Raw genomic sequence first — 21,426 nt, 5'->3', positions numbered from 1 at the left:
TTGCAGAAGGATACAGGTTTAAGTTTTCAGTTCTGATGCTTCTGGTTTAAAGGTATGGCTTTGGCTTGGAGAATCCTTCTGTACATCTGAAATAACTTGTGTCAGATGAGTGGTAATTTAAAGAGATTCAAATGAGGTCTATTACATTGTATGCATCATGAGGGTGCTGTACAATGCCTAAACCTCACCACCCAACATCAAAAGACTTTCTCGCAACTGATGCAAGACTTGGATTTAAATTTTCTTATTAGAGCATCTGCCTCCCATCCCTGGTTGTAAGTTCAAGTCCAGGGCAGGGCAGGCACAACACAGGTTACACCCATGACGTACATTTTCCCCAAGAACAAATCAGTGCACAAGTGCCTCATTGTTGAGGACCACAGTGACTGGCCCAGAATAAGAGGACACCCACAAAACACCTGGCTGATTGTTAATTTTAGGAGATAAGAATGGACCATAAGTCTGCCTAGGTAGCTTCCAGTCAGGACACAAAGCAGTTACATGAGGTGGTGTATGCACCAACCAATCAATGCATGCTGCCAAACCTGATCCGACTTCACGTTTGTGAGGATCTCAGTGGCTAGATCCCAACTAGGGTCAGGGGATTCAACTCTGTTTACTCCCATCTGTGTCTTGAATTGTCTCTGAGTGAGAAAGTGAACATAAAATTAATTTGGTGTAATGTTAAGGTGAGGCTTTCCAATGCAACAAAGCATTGTCGGGAGGCCAGCATCAAATTTTCAGTGTTGTTAGTTTGAACCCTCCTGTCAAATATGTTAACATTTTACTTAATATCCAGTAACTTGCCTCCTTGAATTATAGTTACGTAATCCTCGGTGTGCCGAACAAGCAGGGCCTGCTGCCGAAGTGGTCTACAGGGAGCCAATCTTCCGGTCGAGTTCTGATTGTACGCAGCTGACTCCATCATTCAGTCCCTGGTGCCCTTGTCTGGCTCCATGGGGCCTGATGACATCATCGTCACCCCCCTTCCTCTGCTGCCTCTAATGGAGGCCCAGAGCTGCCGAAGGGGCCTTGTGAATAATTTAGGAGCTCTGGTGTACTTTATAACCTGGCCTGCAAGGCTTGCTGGGACATTCACCCTAAGTGCATTAGTGCAGTTGTGAGGGAGGAAACTTGCCTTTATTGACTGATAGAATCAATAACCTCGCTTGTGTTCGCTGTTGACTCCCTGGAGGTTCCTGTGCGTGTTTCTGACCGGACTACAAGTGAACACTCATGAGAACACCAAAAAAAGTAACCACAAATAATTAGGCTTCGAAGGGAATCAGTGTATTGGCAGTTCTCGGCAGAACATGTGCAGATGTTGTCTGGAAGCAAACAGCTGAAGGGAGTTGTCGTAATTTCATTCATTTCTTTGGGGAGGTGCTATCGCCTCCAATCAGAAGCAGAACATTCCCTCCTCTAAATAAGATAATGTATTATACAACTTTAACGGCTATTTTAAGTATGAAATCTGTAGAATTTAATGTAATTTGGTGATGACCAAAGTGTTTATGTTGACTCTGAGGAGGCATTCACCTTCATGAGGTAAAAACGACTCCACTTTAATTTAACAAAGTGCTTATTCAGTACAGGACACAGAATACACGCTGTTCTAAGTCCTAAATGCAAAAAAGAAACCAACAACAAAAACCTAAAAACAAGCATTTGTACGCTGAAAAGGTTGTGAATTTTGTCTTCGTCAAAATCCTCAGCTGAAGTACTACGAGTTTGCACAGATCCCAAGTCGCCCGCTGGGGTTCGAGTTGGATATGTGCCAAAACTAAGCACCAGAGATGGATGGTTTTCCATCAATCTGTCTCTGCTGCATGAAAGTAGAAGAGATATGACAGAGGAGTGACCTGTACAGAGGTTGATTTACAGCGTGTCAGCAGGTGCAGCTTTGCCCTCTGCCTAAAACACAGAGGATTTATCACAGCCAAGACACCACACAGTTCAGATTACAGCCATCCCGGGACACATCACTCAGCATAGTTGCATTTCTTTTGAATGAAAGAAACAATTGGCACCGCAGCTGGTAATATGTCAAAGATATCCAAGGGTATACTTATTTCTGTCCTATGTCATTTGGCTGTTTAGATTGTCAGCAGGGTTACACACAAAATAATTTTAAAAGTCCATAAGCACAAGATTTTAAACATTAATATAGCAGCCAACAACTGCTGTAATTTCTCTATGACATCCTGTCCAGAGAGGCAGCATGGTGGCTTAGTGGTTAGCACTGTTGCCTCACAGCAAGAAGGTCATGGGCTCAATTCTAGCCTGTGGCCTTTCTGTGTGGAGTTTGAATGTTCTCCCCATGTTTGCGTGGGTTTCCTCTGGGTGCTGCAGTTTCTTCCCACATCCAAAGACATGCGGGTTAGGTGGACTGGAATCTTTAAATTGTCTGTAGGTGTGCGAGTGGGTGTGAATGTGTTTGTTTGTCTTTTTTGTGGCCCTGTGACAGACTGGCGTCCTGTCCTGGGTGTACCCCGCCTCCCGCTCTATGACTGCTGGGACAGGCTCCAGACCCCCGCAACCTTTGATTGGACTAAGCGGTTGAAGATGAGTGAGTGAGTGAGTGAGTGAGTGAGTGAGTGAGTGAGTGAGTGAGTGAGTGAGTGAGTGAGTGAGTGAGTGAGTGAGTGAGTGAGTGATCCTGTCCAGAGAATGATGTGAAACTCCCTATGTGTGTGTTGTAATCTGAGCTTTTCTGATCCTAATTTTCATAGCTGGCTCCGCCATGCATGCACGTTTAGTGAGTCCCGCCCTGTGGAGCCGTCACCCCTCCCAGTGGTCATTGCTGTACACTCTGGACAGGCCGCCAGACTATTGCAAGGTTGACACATACAGACGGGCAAACACATTCATGCTCTCACTCAAACCTACTGTCAATTTAAAGTTTACAATTTGGAAATGAGAGGAAGCCGGAACATCCAGGGGGGACCCATATAAACACAGGGAGAACATGCAAAGTCCACACAGAAAGGACCAAGTAGAAGAAGCAAACCTGGGACTTTTGCACTGTGAGGCACCAGTGTTAAGCATGAAACCACGGTGCTGCTCTTATGTCGATCATGTCTTTGATCTTTCATTGCTAATTGCTTCATACCTCTAACTATGATAAAGAAATGAGGATCTAAGATCACTGATCAGGATAAAAGGGCAGGCTCAGGATTAAAGGATTCTGGATCAAGGATGAAGATCAGAAACAATGTTCAGCAATCAGGATCAAAGGTCAGGAACATAATCAAAGATGAATCAGGTCAAGTCTGGCCTGAGAGCCTGTGCTGTTACCACACTTTATAGCATCCATCACACTACAGAACTGCCTTGGGTCCTGAATGAAAACCACTGAGGCAAACAGTCAGTGGATCACCACCTCTCTAATGTAGCCATCTATCTGCTGCAGCTAGGTGTTACCTGTGAGACACGAAATACTTTGACAGAAAATCATTCCAATGGTGCCCAAGGATCCAGTGGTGTCTCACAACAGTACAGTAAGAGAATAAACACCAGGACCTTAAACACTTGGATCTTCATTCACCTACAAGGGTATTGGCAACACCAGACATATCTATGTCCATGGACCTCATGACTCCATAACCTCTTCCTAGGCATCTCTTGGTCTCAAAAATCGAGGACCAAGAAACACGCCACTAATTTCTTGACAAATTCAACACTTTCAATAAATTCACTTGTGATGGATGAGTCCAGAAGGTCACTAAAAGCCTGGAACTTAATCTTGATCCAGGACCATCTCAAAGCCAAAGACTCCAACTCCTTCAATAGATCTTCAAGAGCGACTGGAATATCCATGGATTCACAAACATCACAGCATCATCTGCAAAGTCAAGTTCACTAAATTGTTTCTCACATCAAAGGCACCTAGGTAACGATCAATGGTCAGGATTAAATGTCAGCAATTAAAATCAAAGCTCAGTAATCAGGATCAAAGGAAATTTTTGATCATCTTTTTTTAAGTTATTGTGTTCTTCTACTAATGGTCAAACAAACAGATGTAAACATCACGTCACAAGGTTTTCATGACCTCACAATTCTGTGATAAAAGTCTGAAGCAAGACATTATTATCTGCAGACACTTAAGAGTTTAGAGCATAAATTCTTCTGCCCTTCTCCATGTTTATCCAAGTTCTCCACATTCAGTGAATTTGCGAGTCAGCACTGAGGTCCAGAAAGAATTCAAACCTCGGTTTCAGGTCATTCAGTATTTCAACAACACCAGCAGCTACTCCAAGACCAGAGCCAGACGTTTGAATCTCCAGTCTAAACATCATCCACGATGGCCAAAGGTTTAACAAGTGCACCCTTCAAAAGGCGTCAATGCCTTTTCTCACCTCCCTTCCACCGGCTCGGCCTGTCTCAATCTGCTCACGACAAAGTCAAACAAACAGCACTGTTCGGGTTTCTGTGGGGCGCGAACACGCTGGCAGCTGCCAGGCAGAGTGAACGAAGTGCAAATAAACACAGCAGCACTTTAATTTATAGATTTTCTCATAAAGTCATTTGCTTTCTCAGCTTTCTGACCTTTTAGCACTTGGGGTCATGTGGACAAAAGAAAGGCTCCTATTGTGTCTTGAGCAGTTCAGCGTGTCAGACACGTGTGAAGAGGATTTTCTCCATGAAGAGCAAAATGTCATCAGGATCAAAGTTACTCATCAGTGTTTGCAGAATCACTGCAGCCTTTTCTCTAATTGAGCTTCTACAGATGTTTTACATTTCAAAGCTGATTTCAAAGTGCATGCAAAACTGACTGATGTTGCTTTGAAAAACAATGACGAACTCACTCACTCATCTTTTAATTTTACCTTTATTTAACCAGGTTAGTCTCACTGAGATCTCTTTTGCGAGGGAGACCTGGACAATTATAAAGATTCCAATTCACTTAACCTGCATGTCTTTGGATGTGGGAGGAAGCCAGAACACCCGGAGGAAACCCACACAAACACGGGGAGAACATGCAAACTCCACACAGAAAGGTCACATGTGGGAATCGATCCCATGACCTTCTTGCTGTGAGGTAACAGTGGTAACCACTAAGACATCGTACTGCCAAGCTTCTAGAGCTGCCAAGCTTCAAGTTGCTAGGCTTGATAGGGCAGCAGACCCCAAAAGTTTCAGTAGCTCTATCATAACCTCCCAAAAATTTACATTTTCCCTCAAAATCCTCTTTTAACATCAGGTTCTCACTTTCTGTAATGGATCTGGCATCTGCAGTTTCTGCAACTCAGCTAGATATTGTTTATACACTGCACTATGACCAACTTCACACCACTCACCTCATACAATATGCAAAGGATATATAGGTTTTTTTTTTCTTTTTTCATTTTCACTAAAGGCCCCTTCACACATAGTGCAAAGTTTGGTCGAATATAGCGAAACAGCGCTAAACAGTTCGAATTAGTGCACCATGAAACATTACACAGACGGGCAGGCGTGCACAATCCCAGTGAAAGGATTTGTGCATGTGACTGTGTCTTTCGAGCAGGAACACAGTGCGAGGTGCACCATATCGCGCCACTTATGTGGAATAAAAAAAACTAAAAACCAGCTGGTACCTGTGGAACCACATTGCTCCGCTGATGTGGAATAATGATAATATATATATATATATATATAAAATCACACCACCCGCGGGATTCATATCTGCACTTTACTGATCCCCAGCCTGAAACTTTACCACTGAACTACCGTCACTGGCCTGTAAATGGTGTGGGGAAAATATGGATGTATTTAAAAAATATAAATAAAACCATACATCATAAAAAACACAGCATTTTATATTGAATCCCTCTTATCAAGCAGGCAATACAAATATGATCTGTCTATTCCTCCGTAGATGACCCATGGTCACAGACATACAGTCATGAAATAGCATGAATGAGAAGCAGTTCACGCTTCTCATGTCCACATCTGCTAGACCATGTCCAGCCGGGCGCATCCTGCCCGCCACACGTGTCTTGTGGACGGCGTTCCAGAACTGACACCGTGTCATATAGAACAGAGCTCACGTGGGTGATGTGAAAGTCCGATTGCCCGCTGTGTGTTATGATCTGACACTCTGTTTCAACCTGGGGGTAGCCTGTCAATGGACTTGCAGCGAGGGCACACGCGCACGCTGCAGCCCACAGCATATATCGCCACAGAGATATATGTTTTTATTTATGCCCACATGATGACAGTAAACAGACACATGCGTGTCACAGTGGGCAGTGAGCATGAAAACACGTATGATCACCTTCTTTAGGATAAAATCTCTTGTGAAAGAAATCTATTCTTTACCTGGTGGAATGTCAACCACTGACTTTGAGATGAGCTAAGTCGTGATCTGGAGCTGCATAAATAAACTGAATTTAATTCAGTGACCTTGACCTTTATCCCAACAGTTGACCCTTGACTTTTCTCATCAGGGCAATTCTGTAATCCACCAGTACATGTGTGGTGTAAATCTAGTGTAAAATCAAATTTCTTGACTTTGAACCCAAGTTTGGTTGAAACTGGCCAGAGGATCTTGAAGGAGTAGGCCAACAGACAGACAGCCAGGCATGACCATGACTCTGACCATGGCGTTTGACCATTTTACAAATTTGGCCTTGCCTGGGCAATCCAAGAACACCACCTCAATATGTGCAGCAACACTGTTGTAAATCAGTGACTTTTAAACATTTGATGTTTGACCGCAGTCACCTTAAGTTTTACCAAAATGGAACTTTTGTCCATATACAAAGACAGTAAATATCAGCCAAAGAATAGTAGAATAGTAGGGGAACAACAACAAAAGACATTGCTCAAATTGTAGCACAATATTGACATGTTTCCACTGTTGTGCTGCAAGGTTTGATCTGCGTTTATTTGTGCCAGACACCAAACCTATGTGGTATTTGTGGTGATTATGTGGACGTGCAAATGAAAGACCTCCACTTCATGATCTGTTTTTGCCGTATTACAGCGTATCAGTGGTAGAGCTCATACAACAGTCTGAAACATTTAATAAGAAATCATTGTCGTACTTTTAGTCTTCATCTGTGAACGTTATTACTCATCTCCTGAGCATTCATCATGTGTGACTAATTTAAGTATAAAATTGTTCAACTCTTTAAATTGTTTTTCTCAAAATGATATTTATTTGCATCGTGCTGTTTCCTGGCAGTAAGGATTTTTGATTTTCACATCACACTGTGCCAACTGAAACAGCAATAATTTCTACTTTATTTTAAATGTCAAGCTGTTCCCACTGTTGCAGTTTAAAAATACATGATTGTGCACCATAATAACGGCCATCAGACTGTTGTTGCATGATTTTGTATCTGAAGTTAAATCTCAAACTCTTTTTGTTTGGGGTTTGATTTACAAGCTCAGCAAAAGCTGAATCGAGTGCGTCATGCTGCGATTACATGTTAAAAAAAACTTTAGAGTGTATTCTTCTCCATGGCCCAAAACTGTACAACACTAAAGAAAAATGAACAAATACAAAATAACAAAAAGATTAACGGTTCATCCCTTTATCCTTAACCCGGTGTTGAACAGTCCCCCCTAAAAATCGGCCCCCCTGCCTTCAGTGCACATGCGTCATTAGCCGCGGTTCACTGATTATCACCTGCTTCTGCTTAAAACTGTACTCCAGTCATCATCTATCTCAGCGACAGATATCTAAGCTTTTGTACAACAATCATTTCCATATAAATTCAACATTATTTCATCATAAAAGATGAGGAAGCGATCAGAGCCGCGTGGCTACACGAGCTGCTAAAAGATGCATTCACTGCGTGTCGGTAAAATGGCTGTTCTGTTTAAAACTGACTTTAGAATGATTTAAGCAGTTTTACCTTGTCATCTGATGGTTAATAATCCCATTAATCCATTTGATCGGTTTGGGTGAAGAGACTCTGTCTTGGCTGATTTGGGGGGGGGGGGGGGGGGGGGGGGGTGTTTGGTCTGCGTCACCGGCTCACAAATGAACACAGAGGTCAGCAAAATAGATCCAGTTCAGTGATACATTTAGCAGAAAGTAAAAAATCAGAGTTTGACACTGATATTTCAACTTTTGCTGACTTACTACAGAAGGAAAATCCATTTATATATGTTGGCAAAATTTACAACCAAATTAAGACAATGCAACTGCTCCAATAATCTGCGAATGTGATTTTGATTTATTTAGACAGCGAAATGAATCAGTTTGAGCTGTAAACAAACAAACAGAGCTCCCTGACCAGGCTGGAGATATCTGGACATGTGAGGACCAGCGGCGGTTCCAGAGGGATTTTTCTCAGTGAGGTGACAGACTTTTAAATAAATGTGCAATATTTTAAAACTCCTATGCAAAAATAAAAAAAAATCCCAAACTACTATAACACAATAACAATTGTTTAAAAATTGCAATCTTAATTGTATACAAAAAACTATGAAACTAACAACATAGTGAAGACATTAAGGCTGCTGTCCCATAGGTGTCACCATTCTCCACTCTTCCTGAATACTGGGCTGTCATCGTGTCATTTTTCGGATTCTTTAGGTTCTGGTTCCTGAGCGGATTTGTTTGTCATCGTGCTTGCACATCAAAGCAAACAGAATAATGACACAAATAAACATCTTGTGTTGGGTAAGTGGATTGAATTTGCTCAGCTGATCCCAGTACAGTGCGTAAAGAACATGCTATGGTTGCTATGGAAACTGGTGACCCTACAGGACTGGATCAGTCACAGAACAGTGGTGATGAATTTGAATCACATTTGTCAGTGTTCTGATGGGGTGATAGCAGAGCAACGTTTGCACGATGAGCTGCACATTATTTACTTTATTTTCAGGGTTTACTGACAAAAAATCTGACTAAGTAATCAATATTCCTTTCTGCAAAGACATTTCTGGATTTGCTTTGAACAGATTTTTTTTTTTTTTTGCTTTTGGGTACGTAACAAAGTAAAATCAGTGAACACCACTGATGTCGGATCGGAGGAGGGTGAAATATTTTTTCCCCCCAAGTTCTTGTGAGCTGACAGCATGAGGTTTTAGTGTGCTCACGATGTTCCTGTGTTCAGTAAATGAACCACGTTGATCTGCCACTCTGCACAACTTTCCATCCTAATAAATGTCACACAGATGTAACATCGCCTACAAAGGTCAAACAGCATTGCAGGCAGCTGCAAGTGAATGTTTTGGAGCCCTGCACAGCAGGAATCTGTCGTGTAAACTGATACGGCTGCCCGGTCATTACCTCAGCCTCCAAGTATGAATCCTCAGGATGATCTGTGGGTTTAAAGCCTGACTTTCCAGGATAAAGAAGATAAATCATCATGTGTCTTTGAAAAACAACAGCAGGTATGAAGCTACTGGGAGGAAACAAACAAATAGAATCAAACAAAACCGTATTAAGATCCTCTAATAGTTACAGAGGAGGATGAAGTTTATGTTGTTTGTGGATAGGGGTTCTCAGTTGAGGTGGCTCGGGCATCTTTTCTGGATGCCCCCTGGACGCCTCGCACATCTCTCGGCTGGCTTGGGAACGCCTTGGGGTTCCCCTGGAGGAGCTGGGGGAGGTGTGTGTGGATCGGGAGGTCTGGGCGGCTTTGCTTGAGCTGCTGCCCCCGCGACCCGACTCCGGATAAAGCGGAAGAAAATGGATGGATGGATGGATGGATTTCAACGTTTTACCGAAGAAGAGTTGAGTAAATATTTGTATGCCCAATTATTTATTTCTTCATTTTATTTAACAAGGTTCCCTTTGAACTCATTCTGGCCAATGATATCATAAAGCTATGATGGGGATAAAGGTCAGAAATCTGTCTGCTCTCCATTGTTGGTTGTAAATGGTACCAGAGCACCGCCCTCGTAGAGCACGAACCTCCGCCAACACTACTTTCCAATTCCACAAATTTTTACCTTGCAAAAAAAATTTCAAGGTCAAAGTCCTGTTAGAAGTGGCTTTTCATAAGCTAAATTAGATGTGATCAAATGTCATGAGTATATATTTAGTTCATGCAAAGTTTTTTGTGGTGTTGTCAGGGTTTTTTCCCCCATCTTTCTTGGTTTCTGAATTATTTTTCAGATAATTTTCACAGAACATTGTTTATCTCTGCTATGCACAATTTGTCATTGCTTTTTGGCACTTGGTTTGCGACTAATAACTGGAAGATAGAAAAACATGCATAAAATTGGAACCTCCATCCAATTTTGGTGCTGTAGGTAAATCCATAACAGAAAGAGAGAGTGATTGGGGCATTTTTGATTGAGATATAATGCAAAATGTACACCAAATGGGCTTTCTATATCAAATTCAAATGTCCACAAAATCCACAATCCGGATCAGACCCGGATTAAATTTTGTCAGGTGATAGTGAGTGCCAGTCTGCACCTTACTTTCAAATATGAGAGTGATTGAGGCATCTTTGATTAAGATATAACGTAAAATATACATTAAATGGAGTTTTCAATGTTAAATTTAAATGGCCACAAAATCTGTAATCTGGATCAGATTTTGTCAGTTGATAAAGGATACCATCCAACATAATGCTCTAAGATATGAAAGAAATTCAGACTTTTTTGACAGAGTTATGAATTTGTGAAAATTTGTTCAATGTAAAAGGATAGGGACTTTTCCAACATTTTCTTCACTTTGACCTTTGACCTTGAAAGTTGAATCAGTTCTTGCCTATCAGGATATGAATCCTCTGTAAAAATTTCATAACAATATATGAAAAATTGTGAGTTCCAGGCTGTTCATAAACAAACAGACAGGGGTGAAAACGGGTAACCTCCGCTCCCAACTTTTGGCAGAGGTAAAAATAAATAAATGAATGCAAACACCTAGAAAGGGGGGTACACCGCAATTAACAATTTGGTGCAACAGCTCCACCACTGGCACAGCACTCCAGCAAAGTTAAGGACGGGGTGGGTGCTCTTTGTGTTCTAACTATTTTGCTGGCTCAATAAATGTGTGAAAATTAATCAGCTTTGAGATCATGTTAAAATATTAGTTAACAGAGAAAGTAAACATTTGGGCAGCATGGTGGAGCAAGATGGAGGTGATGTTTGTGGACAGGAGTTCACAGAAACAATAAAGACAGATTTCAATGTTTTATTGAAGGCAAGGTGAATCAATTTTAATGCCAAAACATGCCCAATTATTTATTTATTCAATTTATTTAACAAAGCAAGTTAGATTTTCCTTTGAACTCTTTTGTATATTCACCTTATGACATCATAAAACTATGATGTCATAAGGTGAATATAAGGTGATGGGGATAAAAGTGAGAAGCCTGTCTGCTCTCCATTGCTTGATAAAATAAAATGGCCCCTTCACACATAACACAAAGTTGGGAGAATGAGGCCGAAACCAGACAAAAAAGGCCAAAAAAACAAACAAACAAAAAAAAAAAAAACAAATTGGTGAACCTTGAAAAATTCCAGCCGCAGTCAGGAAGGACAGACGATTGGACAGCCGTGTGCAGATGCTGTGCGATCCCACGGTGACAGTTTTGTACATGCTCGTGTGCACACACACAGAGTGCGATCACATGAGAGGTGTGATACCACATCGTGCTCACAAAGCAGTGGAACCAATAAATGTGGTACAAATGTACATAAATCAAAGAAAATATGTAAGAACGAAAGAATGAGATAGCACAGAACATTATAAGAATGTACTGTTTAAACGTAAGACATTCATGTTACTGGCAATGATGTGCAATTGATGCCTGATGACTTGACAGGCTGTGTTGGAAATGATGAAACAAATGGATTTAGTTTTGTCTGTTAAAATGTTTACTTTCTGTTGTAAAGAGCACAGAATACATGAGTTATTGTTCTTCTGTTCCTTTATGTTCATGAACCATGGCCATGGACGTAAACAAGGAATTAATGAACTGACATGAATGAACTGATGCACTCATATCATGAACACATCAGCTGGCTCCACGCATCCACCTGTCCAGCGTGTGGCATGCTGAAGGACACTGTGTCATGTGGACTATAACTCATACGGTGGATGTGACATTTGCCTTGCCAGCTGGCTGTTCACATGATCAAATATTTTCACATGGGGCAGCCTGGCTGATGGCATCTGCGGTGTGCACTGAGGCGCAGCTGAATGCACGCCAGAGGTGATTGTGTTTTTATTTTTCACCAAGTCATGAGAGCCTGCCAACACATATGCATTGCCGTGGCGTGTTGAGAGGTGATGTTCTTCATGGCATGGTATGTGTTCTCCAGCTGTGAGTAGTGATGATACAGTGGTCAGCTGCGACATGATGATTGCCTTAGTGAACACGTGTGTGATCATCTGGCAGCTACGGTGGCCTCTGTGGGCACACCAGGGCCATGATCATCAGGGATCACGTCACGTGATGTGGCTGTCTGGTTGGATAGTGTGCTGGTGCTGTGACATGCAGCTGGGCTTTTATTTTTAATCTCTGTTGTGGTGGTGTGGGCACGCTGCTGGCTGGTGATTCCACCTCCAGCAGGACATGCTGGATATACCATGATAGGTGTTCCACAGCTGTCAGCTGTTCCATCATGGGCATGTTGCGCTGGACAACGATTGCACTCCCACCACTGTTTGAGCCTTTTCCACCTCAGCGGCAGCTCGACAATGTTGGATCATGGTGTGTGTGCGGGGGGAGGCATACTCGCATGCCATTTGTGTTGCTTGGGGGTGAACACGACACATTGACAGCCCTTTGAGCTTTCGAACACATGGGCTGCAGCTTGAAAGTGGTCACCTGCTATCTACTTCCGTGCTGGCTGTGCGAATGGCCCCACATTTTCTAAGTACCCCGCGAGTGGTGTTTGTTGTTCGTCAGTGGCACCTGGACTCTGGCTGAGAGTGGGTCGAATGGGTACTCACACACCATTTGGCCGCTGATGTGAAGGCTGCCTCGATTGTGCCATTCAGCCAGGGTTCAATGTGGCCGATGATTTCATGAGGCCCTTGGCACGATTTATTCGACCTGCTGTGTGAATGTTGCGAGCACGATCAGATGGCAGTGCATCCTCATCTTGCCCGCCGTTTGAATGGGTTTCCGGTACGAGCAACACGTGAATGTAGAATGCATGTGCTGTGGCTGAATGGTTGCGGCGACTACTGTACGAGGTGGTTCCAGATTTTCACAAGTGGTATTGGAATCCTCATTTGTGTTCCATTCGGCCTCAATCGTGCTATGTGTGAAGGGCCCAAAAGGTTTAAACTTTTAGGGCACATTGCAGTTAACAATTTAGGGCAACACCACCACTGCGGGCACTCAAGTACATTTAAGGACAATGGGTGGGTGTTCTCTAAATGTTCTTTTTTTACTCAAATGTGTGAAAATTAATCACCTTTGATGAAGTACATAAAATGTTAGAGAAATAAACCATTATAGCAGCATGGTGATGCTCCATGTTAGCACAGATGACTCCAAATTATAACGTTCCCATTCTAATTTGAAATTGAAAACTGGTGCCAAAAAAACCATGTAGTTCATGCTGGACTTGCTGTGGTGACACCAACAAAAACAGCAAATTTATGATTAAGTAAAACAGCTGTAACAAGTAGCAGTACTTCAAAAATGGACGTTTTGATATAGATGTGCCAGTGATCGCTTGTACAATACTTTATGTACTTTACACCCAAATTCCTAGTATGTCAAGCTTTCCTTTGTTGTGGCCCAGTTTGTACAGCAGCAGATGTCGTCAACAAGCCTTTGTGATAGTCAGCTGAGATGGCAGGTGGCCCTGTTGGATAGAAGTCTCTCAGGGATTGGACTAAATGAGGGAGCCTCACTTCCTCTCTGGGCCTCATCTGTTAATGGGTTAATGTTCTGTCCATTAGTTTTAAATAGTACTTACAGCTTGCTGTAGCCTGTACTTAAATGTGACAAGTATTAATGACCAGTGAGGGATTGTTTAAACTAGAAAGTATTGTTTGAAAGCTGGTGAAATATTTTAAAAGTACAGATGTGACCAGCTCATTCCAACCCCATCTGCTGTTTCACGTAGCTTTTGCTGTCCAGTGTCATTTGAATGTTGACCTGTACAGAACAAGTGCACTCAGAATTCAAATACAGCCAATCATGTACTATGCTATCATCACCTCAGATTACACTCAAATCTAGCATGTTGGGATATTTCACTAAGCAGGTCATCTGAGACACGCATGACCACAAGTTGAGTGATTATAGATCTGCATTAGACCACAAGGCAACTGCTCAAAAAAAAAAAAAAAAAAAAAAAAAAGACATGGTACAAGGAAACATTTTCAGGACAACCTGATTGGTACTTAAAGACTCCAAGTTATCCTCACCCCAAGATCATATCCCTACAAATGCCCAGCTCGTACCACCTTGGCTCCTGGATTGCAACTAACTGGTCAGCCTGTTCCATCTCCACCATCTGCTGCAGCCGTGAGTAGGTATCACCTGGGTCTTCTCCCATTGTTGTGGTTTTCAGGCACATGTACTGGATCACATCCAGAGAAATGAACCAAATGGCATCACCCTAGTCTCCCCCATTAACTGGGTATTTGTCAAAGCCATTATAGTACCAGTCAAGTTTCCTCTGGCGAGGCTGGTTGCCACAGACAAGCAGTCAATACCTTAGGTCACTGTTAGCATCCAAGTCTGACAGCAATACAAGTACCACCAGAACCATAAAGACTTGGGCCTTTGTAAAACAAATGTTCTCTTTGCAGGAGAACATTTGTTTTACAACCACAAACTCTACAACTACAAAATAAGCCCTTCAAAGACTGCAGACATTTGACACTTTCCAGATAATCTTTGTGCATTAGGTCACTTCCTCAACTGTGCTTCTGTGGAGTCTCAACACATCCTCTGATCACATTTAGTTACACCTTTGTTTACCAGCCCAAAGGATGCGACGTGAAATAATGTCATTACAGTTCTTTGATCTTGGTATTGATGCAACATCTCCCTTGTTGCATGATTCAGAGTTTGACACAGCAAGTTATTTTATAGGTCTGACACTAAATTGGACTCCACTAGTAGAGCAAGTTCTTTTATTTGCTTAAACCTGAGTCTCAACATGAACTACAGCAAGTCCCCCCCCCCCCCCACTTGATAAAAAAAAGTCTTTCACAAGGCCCAACTACAGGAAGTTTAAACCCAATTTTTACATTCAAAAGAATGAACTCACAAATGAGTGTTCCTGACTTTACAATTTATGTAAATGGTGAGCTTGTGTTCAAGTGTAACTCAGGACAGGGTTAATGAGTTTGAATTCAAGTCAGAGCCTCCTTAAAGACATTGTTACTTTGAGTCGAGTCATTTCAAATAGCCACTTAAGACAGTTGTGTACATTTGATAATCATGATCTGTAGTACTTTTAGACTGCCAGCTGAAGTTGCATTTGGGTACACACATGGGGAAGCCTCTTTAGACACTTGAAATCAGCTTTAACAGATTTTTTTAATCCACTGAAAGTTTTAGAGTAGAATCAAACATTTGTTGTGCTGTACAACAAACGCCTATGTTTGTGATTCTTTAATGTGGTGAAAACTACATAATTGTCCTCTTGTGCTTGTGAAGATTCTGTGCAGAAGAGTTTGATCTGTTATCCAGTCTTCTAGCACCATCTAGTGTCGATTGAAGGAGCAGCATTATTTCTGGTCAAAAGCCATTTAATGGACACTTAAAAACAAGACAGTAAAAACACTGTACATATTACAAGATGCTACTTATTGACAAACCTTATAAGAAGGTAGTCTGCCTTCTGTCCAATTTACAACTGCATCAAGTCATACAACTTGTTTAAAAAGAAGTCCTCAACATAAGGTTTGAAATAGTCAGGCTTAATAACATTGGACACCCCACTTGTGCCTAAAGCACATCACGTAAGGGTGGTAAAGAACAGGTGTTTAAGTCAGTTTGTCAAGTGAATATATATATAAAAAAAAAAATCCTCAAACCTCTGTTCTCATTCGCCATAAATGCAGCAGGTTAAAATATGGACGCCATCAACTCAGTCCTCATTATGCTGAGCCTCCAGTTACACATTTAAAAATACAAGTGTTATAAAAAGGAGACATGCATCACTGTTTGACCTGCACTGCAAGATCCTTCACTGCTGAAGACTTCAGCTGTGAGATTGTGGCGATCTTCATGTGCTTTGAAGAGGAGTATTTACATTTAACAGCCTGCAAGAAAGGTTGTGTTCATTAAAACTCAAATCCTGAGGAGGGGAGCATGAGGTTCTTAGTATATTTTGTTGTACTTGCCATATGCTTTGTCAGGCCCTCATCCACTTTGAGGATGTTCTTGGCGATTTGTGCCATCACAGGAATCAAACTCTCTGCAGTGTAGTCCATGTAGTGCTGCAGCGTTGCATCCTGAGGAGATAATGATAACTGTTGGACCTCACATCAGTTCTGCATGATTTGAATAGTTTTTGCAATTTCATTTCTTGTTTAGCCTTAATGAGCAGAGTATTGACATGCATGTTTAACATTTCAGCTCTGCAAGAAACATACAGAAGCTGTTAAGTCTTCTGTATTATAGCAGGTGTTTGAATATTCACAAGTCAAACTTGTGCCTGTCAACATTCTGCATACAACTTAAACAGAAGTTTACGGTGCCTACAACCCTACCAAAAGCATTTGTGGGATTTACAAGTTATGTTCACATTGCCTGCTAGATGACAAGCTGCAGGAAGGTTGCAACTCATTTGAAGTTTGAGAACTATGCAACTTCAGTCAGTTTTTGGCTACATTCTTATCTACAGAGTGCATAAATCAGTGCTTCAGTACTGGCCCTTCCCACATGCATTTGGTTTTAAGGGAGCTGGGGAATACATAGCCTGACAACTGGCCCTGAATTGGGCCAGATACTGGCCTCCATTTTGGGGGAAGAATTCCCACCCCTAAATGACCAATAGGAGAGCAGCGCTTACAATCAAAGTGAGGCTGATGTCAGTGTCTCAGCCACCAACTAATCACAGGCTAGGAGAGAGGCCAGGATATGGCCCAATTCAGGGCCGCCTAGGGAATACAGACTCAAGACTGAAAACATCTATAGAAACAGTTTCTCAGGTAGAAACCTTCCTCTGCAAGGACTGTACACAAACACTGAACAAACGTGATGTCATACCTTCAAACCATTGTGAAGTCTGCTCAAATCCAGGTTCCCCCAGCAGCAGAACACCAGGTTTGGGTCAGCCTCTTGGCTGAGCTGAATAATTAAATATGAGTTTGACCCACAGACATTTAGGGTATGTTTTCTCTGTCCCTGACCAAGGCACTGCCTCTAAATCTGGAGTTGGTCCCCAGATTGTGGCAGCCCACTACTCCTAGTGTTTTGACTGTCCAGTTAGGATGGGTTAAATGTAGGACAAACTGTTTTATGTATACAATGACAAAGGCTATACTTTTTCCATATAAAAACCCCACCCTATTTAGATGTGCACGTGCTTGTTTTCATTCAGAATGAGAAGTTACATGAACCATTTACTCACCAAGCAGCTACCAATTGTGCACTGTGCCACACGGGAGAATTGTTAGGATACACACCCCTTGGCTGCCCTGACCACGCTGTCAGAATGAGACATGTGTTGGACCAAGCCACAATGTTAGATGTATTTGCATGTCGCATATGATTTGACCATTGATGGAACGAAAGCGTTTCCTATTTAAAAACAAGATCATGTCATGGTGCCTTTACAGCAAAAAAAGTGTGCACTCAAGAGCACCAATTATGTTAGGGAAACCGGCTCTTGCTGCAAATTTTGCCTGTTCAGTAGCATTTCATTGCCAGGAACTCCAGTGTTGTCAGTACAGATGACCCCTGGCTCCTTGCTGTATAGGTAAGGCTGCAGTTCTGTGCAGAACTTCAGTAACACTGGCTTTGGCAAGTGAAATTGCCTTATAAGCCAATTAGTCAAGTCATGTTCCCTGAATAGTTGCACCATTTGCAAGGTCTTCCAGCAATGCTAATGTAGCCACTGTTAACACCATTTAACAGTCTGCGCATGCTTTTATAGTCATGACCTTGGCATAGGGTACTGCACATTGCCAGAATCATTTCACTTTTGAATGTTGCATGGTGAAGGATTTATGCCACCTTTGTACATTAGGCCACTGGTGTACTGGTCAGACCAACTTGTGTTGCAGCTCAGCCAAGATAGTGATTTGACTAATGTGCCCCCCCTTTACAGCAGCAGTCAAATGTTCCTCAGTTAACTGACTGAGGGACTGCCACGATTATGATCGTGTAAGAAACACCTGACATGTTGGTGCCTTGATTGCAGGGGGATGTGTTTTAGTGCTGTAAAGCAGTTTGAGAGACCTGACACTTGTTCAGATGACAGTGGGTTGTGTTTCTGAAGTTTCAGGACTAGTTCTGTTCTTAACACTTACCATTTGCATAAAAAAAAAAATCCATAACAGATTCCACAGTGAGTCCCCTTTTCTTTGGTTTAATATTACCAGTCCATGCAACATGTGTGTTTCCATTTTGGCAACTTCAGACCAGACAGAACCTCACTACCCTGTGGACAACACTACTGCAATCTTACACTTACCCATTCACCAGCTTCCAAAACCTTGAGGGCAAGTGCTAACGCAGCACTTGCAACCATGGAAGGTGGCAGATGGACCATGTCATAGTCCACCATGGTGAGTTCCAGGAAGTATTTTGCCAGGGTGTGTTGCTCAGCAGTGACCTGACCAAGACAAGAGCATTAAAGAAGCCAACGCCTGCATCAGTGATGATACACCTGGCGGTGTCCCTAGCTGACAGGCCTGCTACAAACCTCATAAATCTTTGAAGCCCTTCTCAGGAAGTGAAGGGGAAGAGGACGACCAAGGTTGAACTTCAGCACACGAAGAATTGACATTTCCATGTCTCTGATTTGAGCAGTAGTGTAGGCTCTGTCAGTAACGTAGGCAAAGTCTGAAATCTCTGGGGGATACATTTCCTCATATTTGGAAGCAAGGAACATGGCAGTTACACCAACTAGCTGCAGCTGCTTCTTGGGGACTGGGTGGTCCTGTATGGAACACACCATGGTACTTTATTCAAGAGCATCTATACACTATCCCAACACTTTTATAGACTAAGGCTCTCTTACCTGAAGAAAACGGTCAATAATGCCTACTGTCATGTACATAGTTTCCTGCAATAGGCGAAACTTGAGGTTCACTTGCACAAGCCAGTCAATGAGAATTGCACGCATGTGCCCAGTCACCTCCTGCCCCTGAAGATAATTTGGTCTGATGTTCTGCTCAGCCTGGATAAGAGATGAAGCGCTGCATTCACCGAGTTGGACCAAGCAAAGACTTCAAGAGCACACTTTCCCTACCTCAAGCTGCTGGAGATATTTGTAGATTTCCTTCACATATTCACTGCAGAGCATTGGATTGTCATAGTCATCTGCATCCACATCCTTTATGTGGGTGTGGAGCAAAACATCTGAAAATGCTTGACACAGGTCAACAGGTTCACAGCCTGAAGTTTCCATGGGAGTAGGAGATGCTGGTTCAGGTAGTACCTGAGGCTACAGAAACCCAACATGAGTTAGGAATAACCTTAAGTGTTATAAAGGAAGCCTTCAACTCACCGATACTTCAGGCTTCACATCTTCGGGTTTTACAACCGCAATGGGCTTTTCAGCCTTAACATTTACTTTAGATTTCTTTGTGGCCTCTGCTTTGGGGAGCTAAAGGAGAAAAAAAAAAAGATAAACGCTTCAAATTCAGTAAACTTATGACATTTACAGAGTAGGAAAGCTACAGTTCAGTAATAAGTAGCTTAATATTACATACTAAATCATTCAGTTACTGGGAATTACAGTGTGGCAAATTTTACTTGAGCCAAAAAAAAAAAAAAAAAAAGAAGCTGAGAACAGTCCAGTTTCATTGTCTCAAGCACTTTCAGGAATGTTAGTTCCTTTACAGGGTTCTAACCAGCAGTTGAACATAAGGGGCTCCTATGCTGTGATTTAACCAGCATAGAGGGGGCTTTTCTGTCTTTTTCCAGGACCTGTCACATGTTATTTAACATCCTAGTTAACAATAAAGTGACCCCCAAAAAACAAAACAAATGTAGAAAATTGTGTTTAAAAGGGTTATAAATTTCAACGTTTTCTCTGGGGGACACCCTCAGACCCTCCTACAATACTCACTAGGAATTGACAGATAATTTCTGGATACTCTGTATTGATAACCTGATCAAATCTGTTGAGCCGGTAAGCCCACTGGGTGCTCTGTAGGGATATACTACTAAATTGGATGGGCTGATAACCTGTCGAGGCCAGTAATTGCCCCTGGCTGATGCAGATACTCGGCAAATATCGGTCGAGCTGGTTGTTGGTCTATCCCTAATACAATGCATGACAGTCATTCCCTGCCATGTTCATTATTTGGAGTCAGTCACCAAACCTACACTTTTTCCAGCTTTATCTGCTCATTAATGCATCATTAAGCAAATTTATTAACACTGGACTTTTCTAGTCAGCTGTGGCAGGTAGGCTTTGAAAACATGCATGACAGGTGACGTTCATGAGCACAACTGGTTTCAGTAATGAAATGTGTGCCAACTGAGCAAACATACTTTCATGTTTTAAGAAAAAAAAAAATGCAATTTTCTTGTGGGACAACAGTGGTTAATAGTGTTGCCTCACAGCAAGTAAGTCATAGGCTCACTTCCAGCCTGGTCCTCTGTATCGACCTTGGTCTCCCTGCATTTGCACAGGGTCTCTGCCTTTCTCCCATTTCCAAACACATGCAGGTTAGGTAAACTGTAGGTGTGCATGTTTACGTGTGGCCCTGGAACAGACTAGTGCCCTGCGACTAGTTTGTACACAGGACTGCTTACTTTTAAAGATTACACACATACAAAGGAGTCTTGTTGCCACATATGGCTACAGGCCTGCACTACAAGGCCACCTTTGCTATCTTTCCCCACTTTTATACAAGATAGGCTTTTGAACTATTAAAGATTACCAGGACTCATTTACCTTTTTTGTTGCCTCTTTCGTGACGGGAATGTTGTCCTTAATGTCAGAAAGAACCGTCCGAGACTTCATGGTGGGAGCTAAACTTGCCTTCCCCCCAAGGTCAGTCCTGCTTGAAGCAAGGCGATTCTATCAAACAAAAGACATATTTAAGTCATCATGACATTCCACGTAAGTAAACGTACCAGCAACATACCATATAACGACTCAAACCCACGCTAACAACACGGATACGAAGAAAAAAAAGACTTATTTATGGAATAAAGAGTTGGGCTAGAAGAACAAATCCTAACATGAAAATCATGACACGACTCACCCTGGTTACTCGCAGAGCCATTTAGCGTCTGAAAATGTGCGTCGTAGCTACACAAGACGACAAATCAGCTTGCGGAAAACTAGTAGCTTCACTTTTTAGTCTCTCGGTTTAAATCCTCGCTCACTGCACTCTGATTGGCTCAGCGTCGAAGTCTC

The 21,426-nt window shown here is 42.2% G+C and overlaps 1 protein-coding gene across 1 annotated transcript; it reads right to left on the bottom strand.

Moving 5' to 3' along the window:
* Positions 1–15,610: 15,610 nt before the first annotated feature.
* ccnb1 (cyclin B1) lies at positions 15,611–21,396 on the bottom strand. Its single transcript, XM_034192058.1, has 9 exons — positions 21,272–21,396; positions 20,959–21,084; positions 19,561–19,659; positions 19,303–19,497; positions 19,072–19,230; positions 18,754–18,990; positions 18,523–18,663; positions 16,226–16,336; positions 15,611–16,144 (listed from the first exon to the last, which is right to left on the bottom strand). The coding sequence occupies exons 1-9, from the start codon at positions 21,290–21,292 to the stop codon at positions 16,040–16,042; spliced, it is 1,194 nt and encodes a 397-aa protein (XP_034047949.1). The 5' UTR covers positions 21,293–21,396; the 3' UTR covers positions 15,611–16,039.
* Positions 21,397–21,426: the final 30 nt, after the last annotated feature.

Source organism: Thalassophryne amazonica, chromosome 17, assembly GCF_902500255.1.
Source record: "Thalassophryne amazonica chromosome 17, fThaAma1.1, whole genome shotgun sequence".
In the NCBI taxonomy this organism is placed as follows: domain Eukaryota; kingdom Metazoa; phylum Chordata; class Actinopteri; order Batrachoidiformes; family Batrachoididae; genus Thalassophryne; species Thalassophryne amazonica.
Note: the sequence above shows the minus strand (reverse complement) of the source record. Positions and strands in the feature narration are given on the sequence as shown.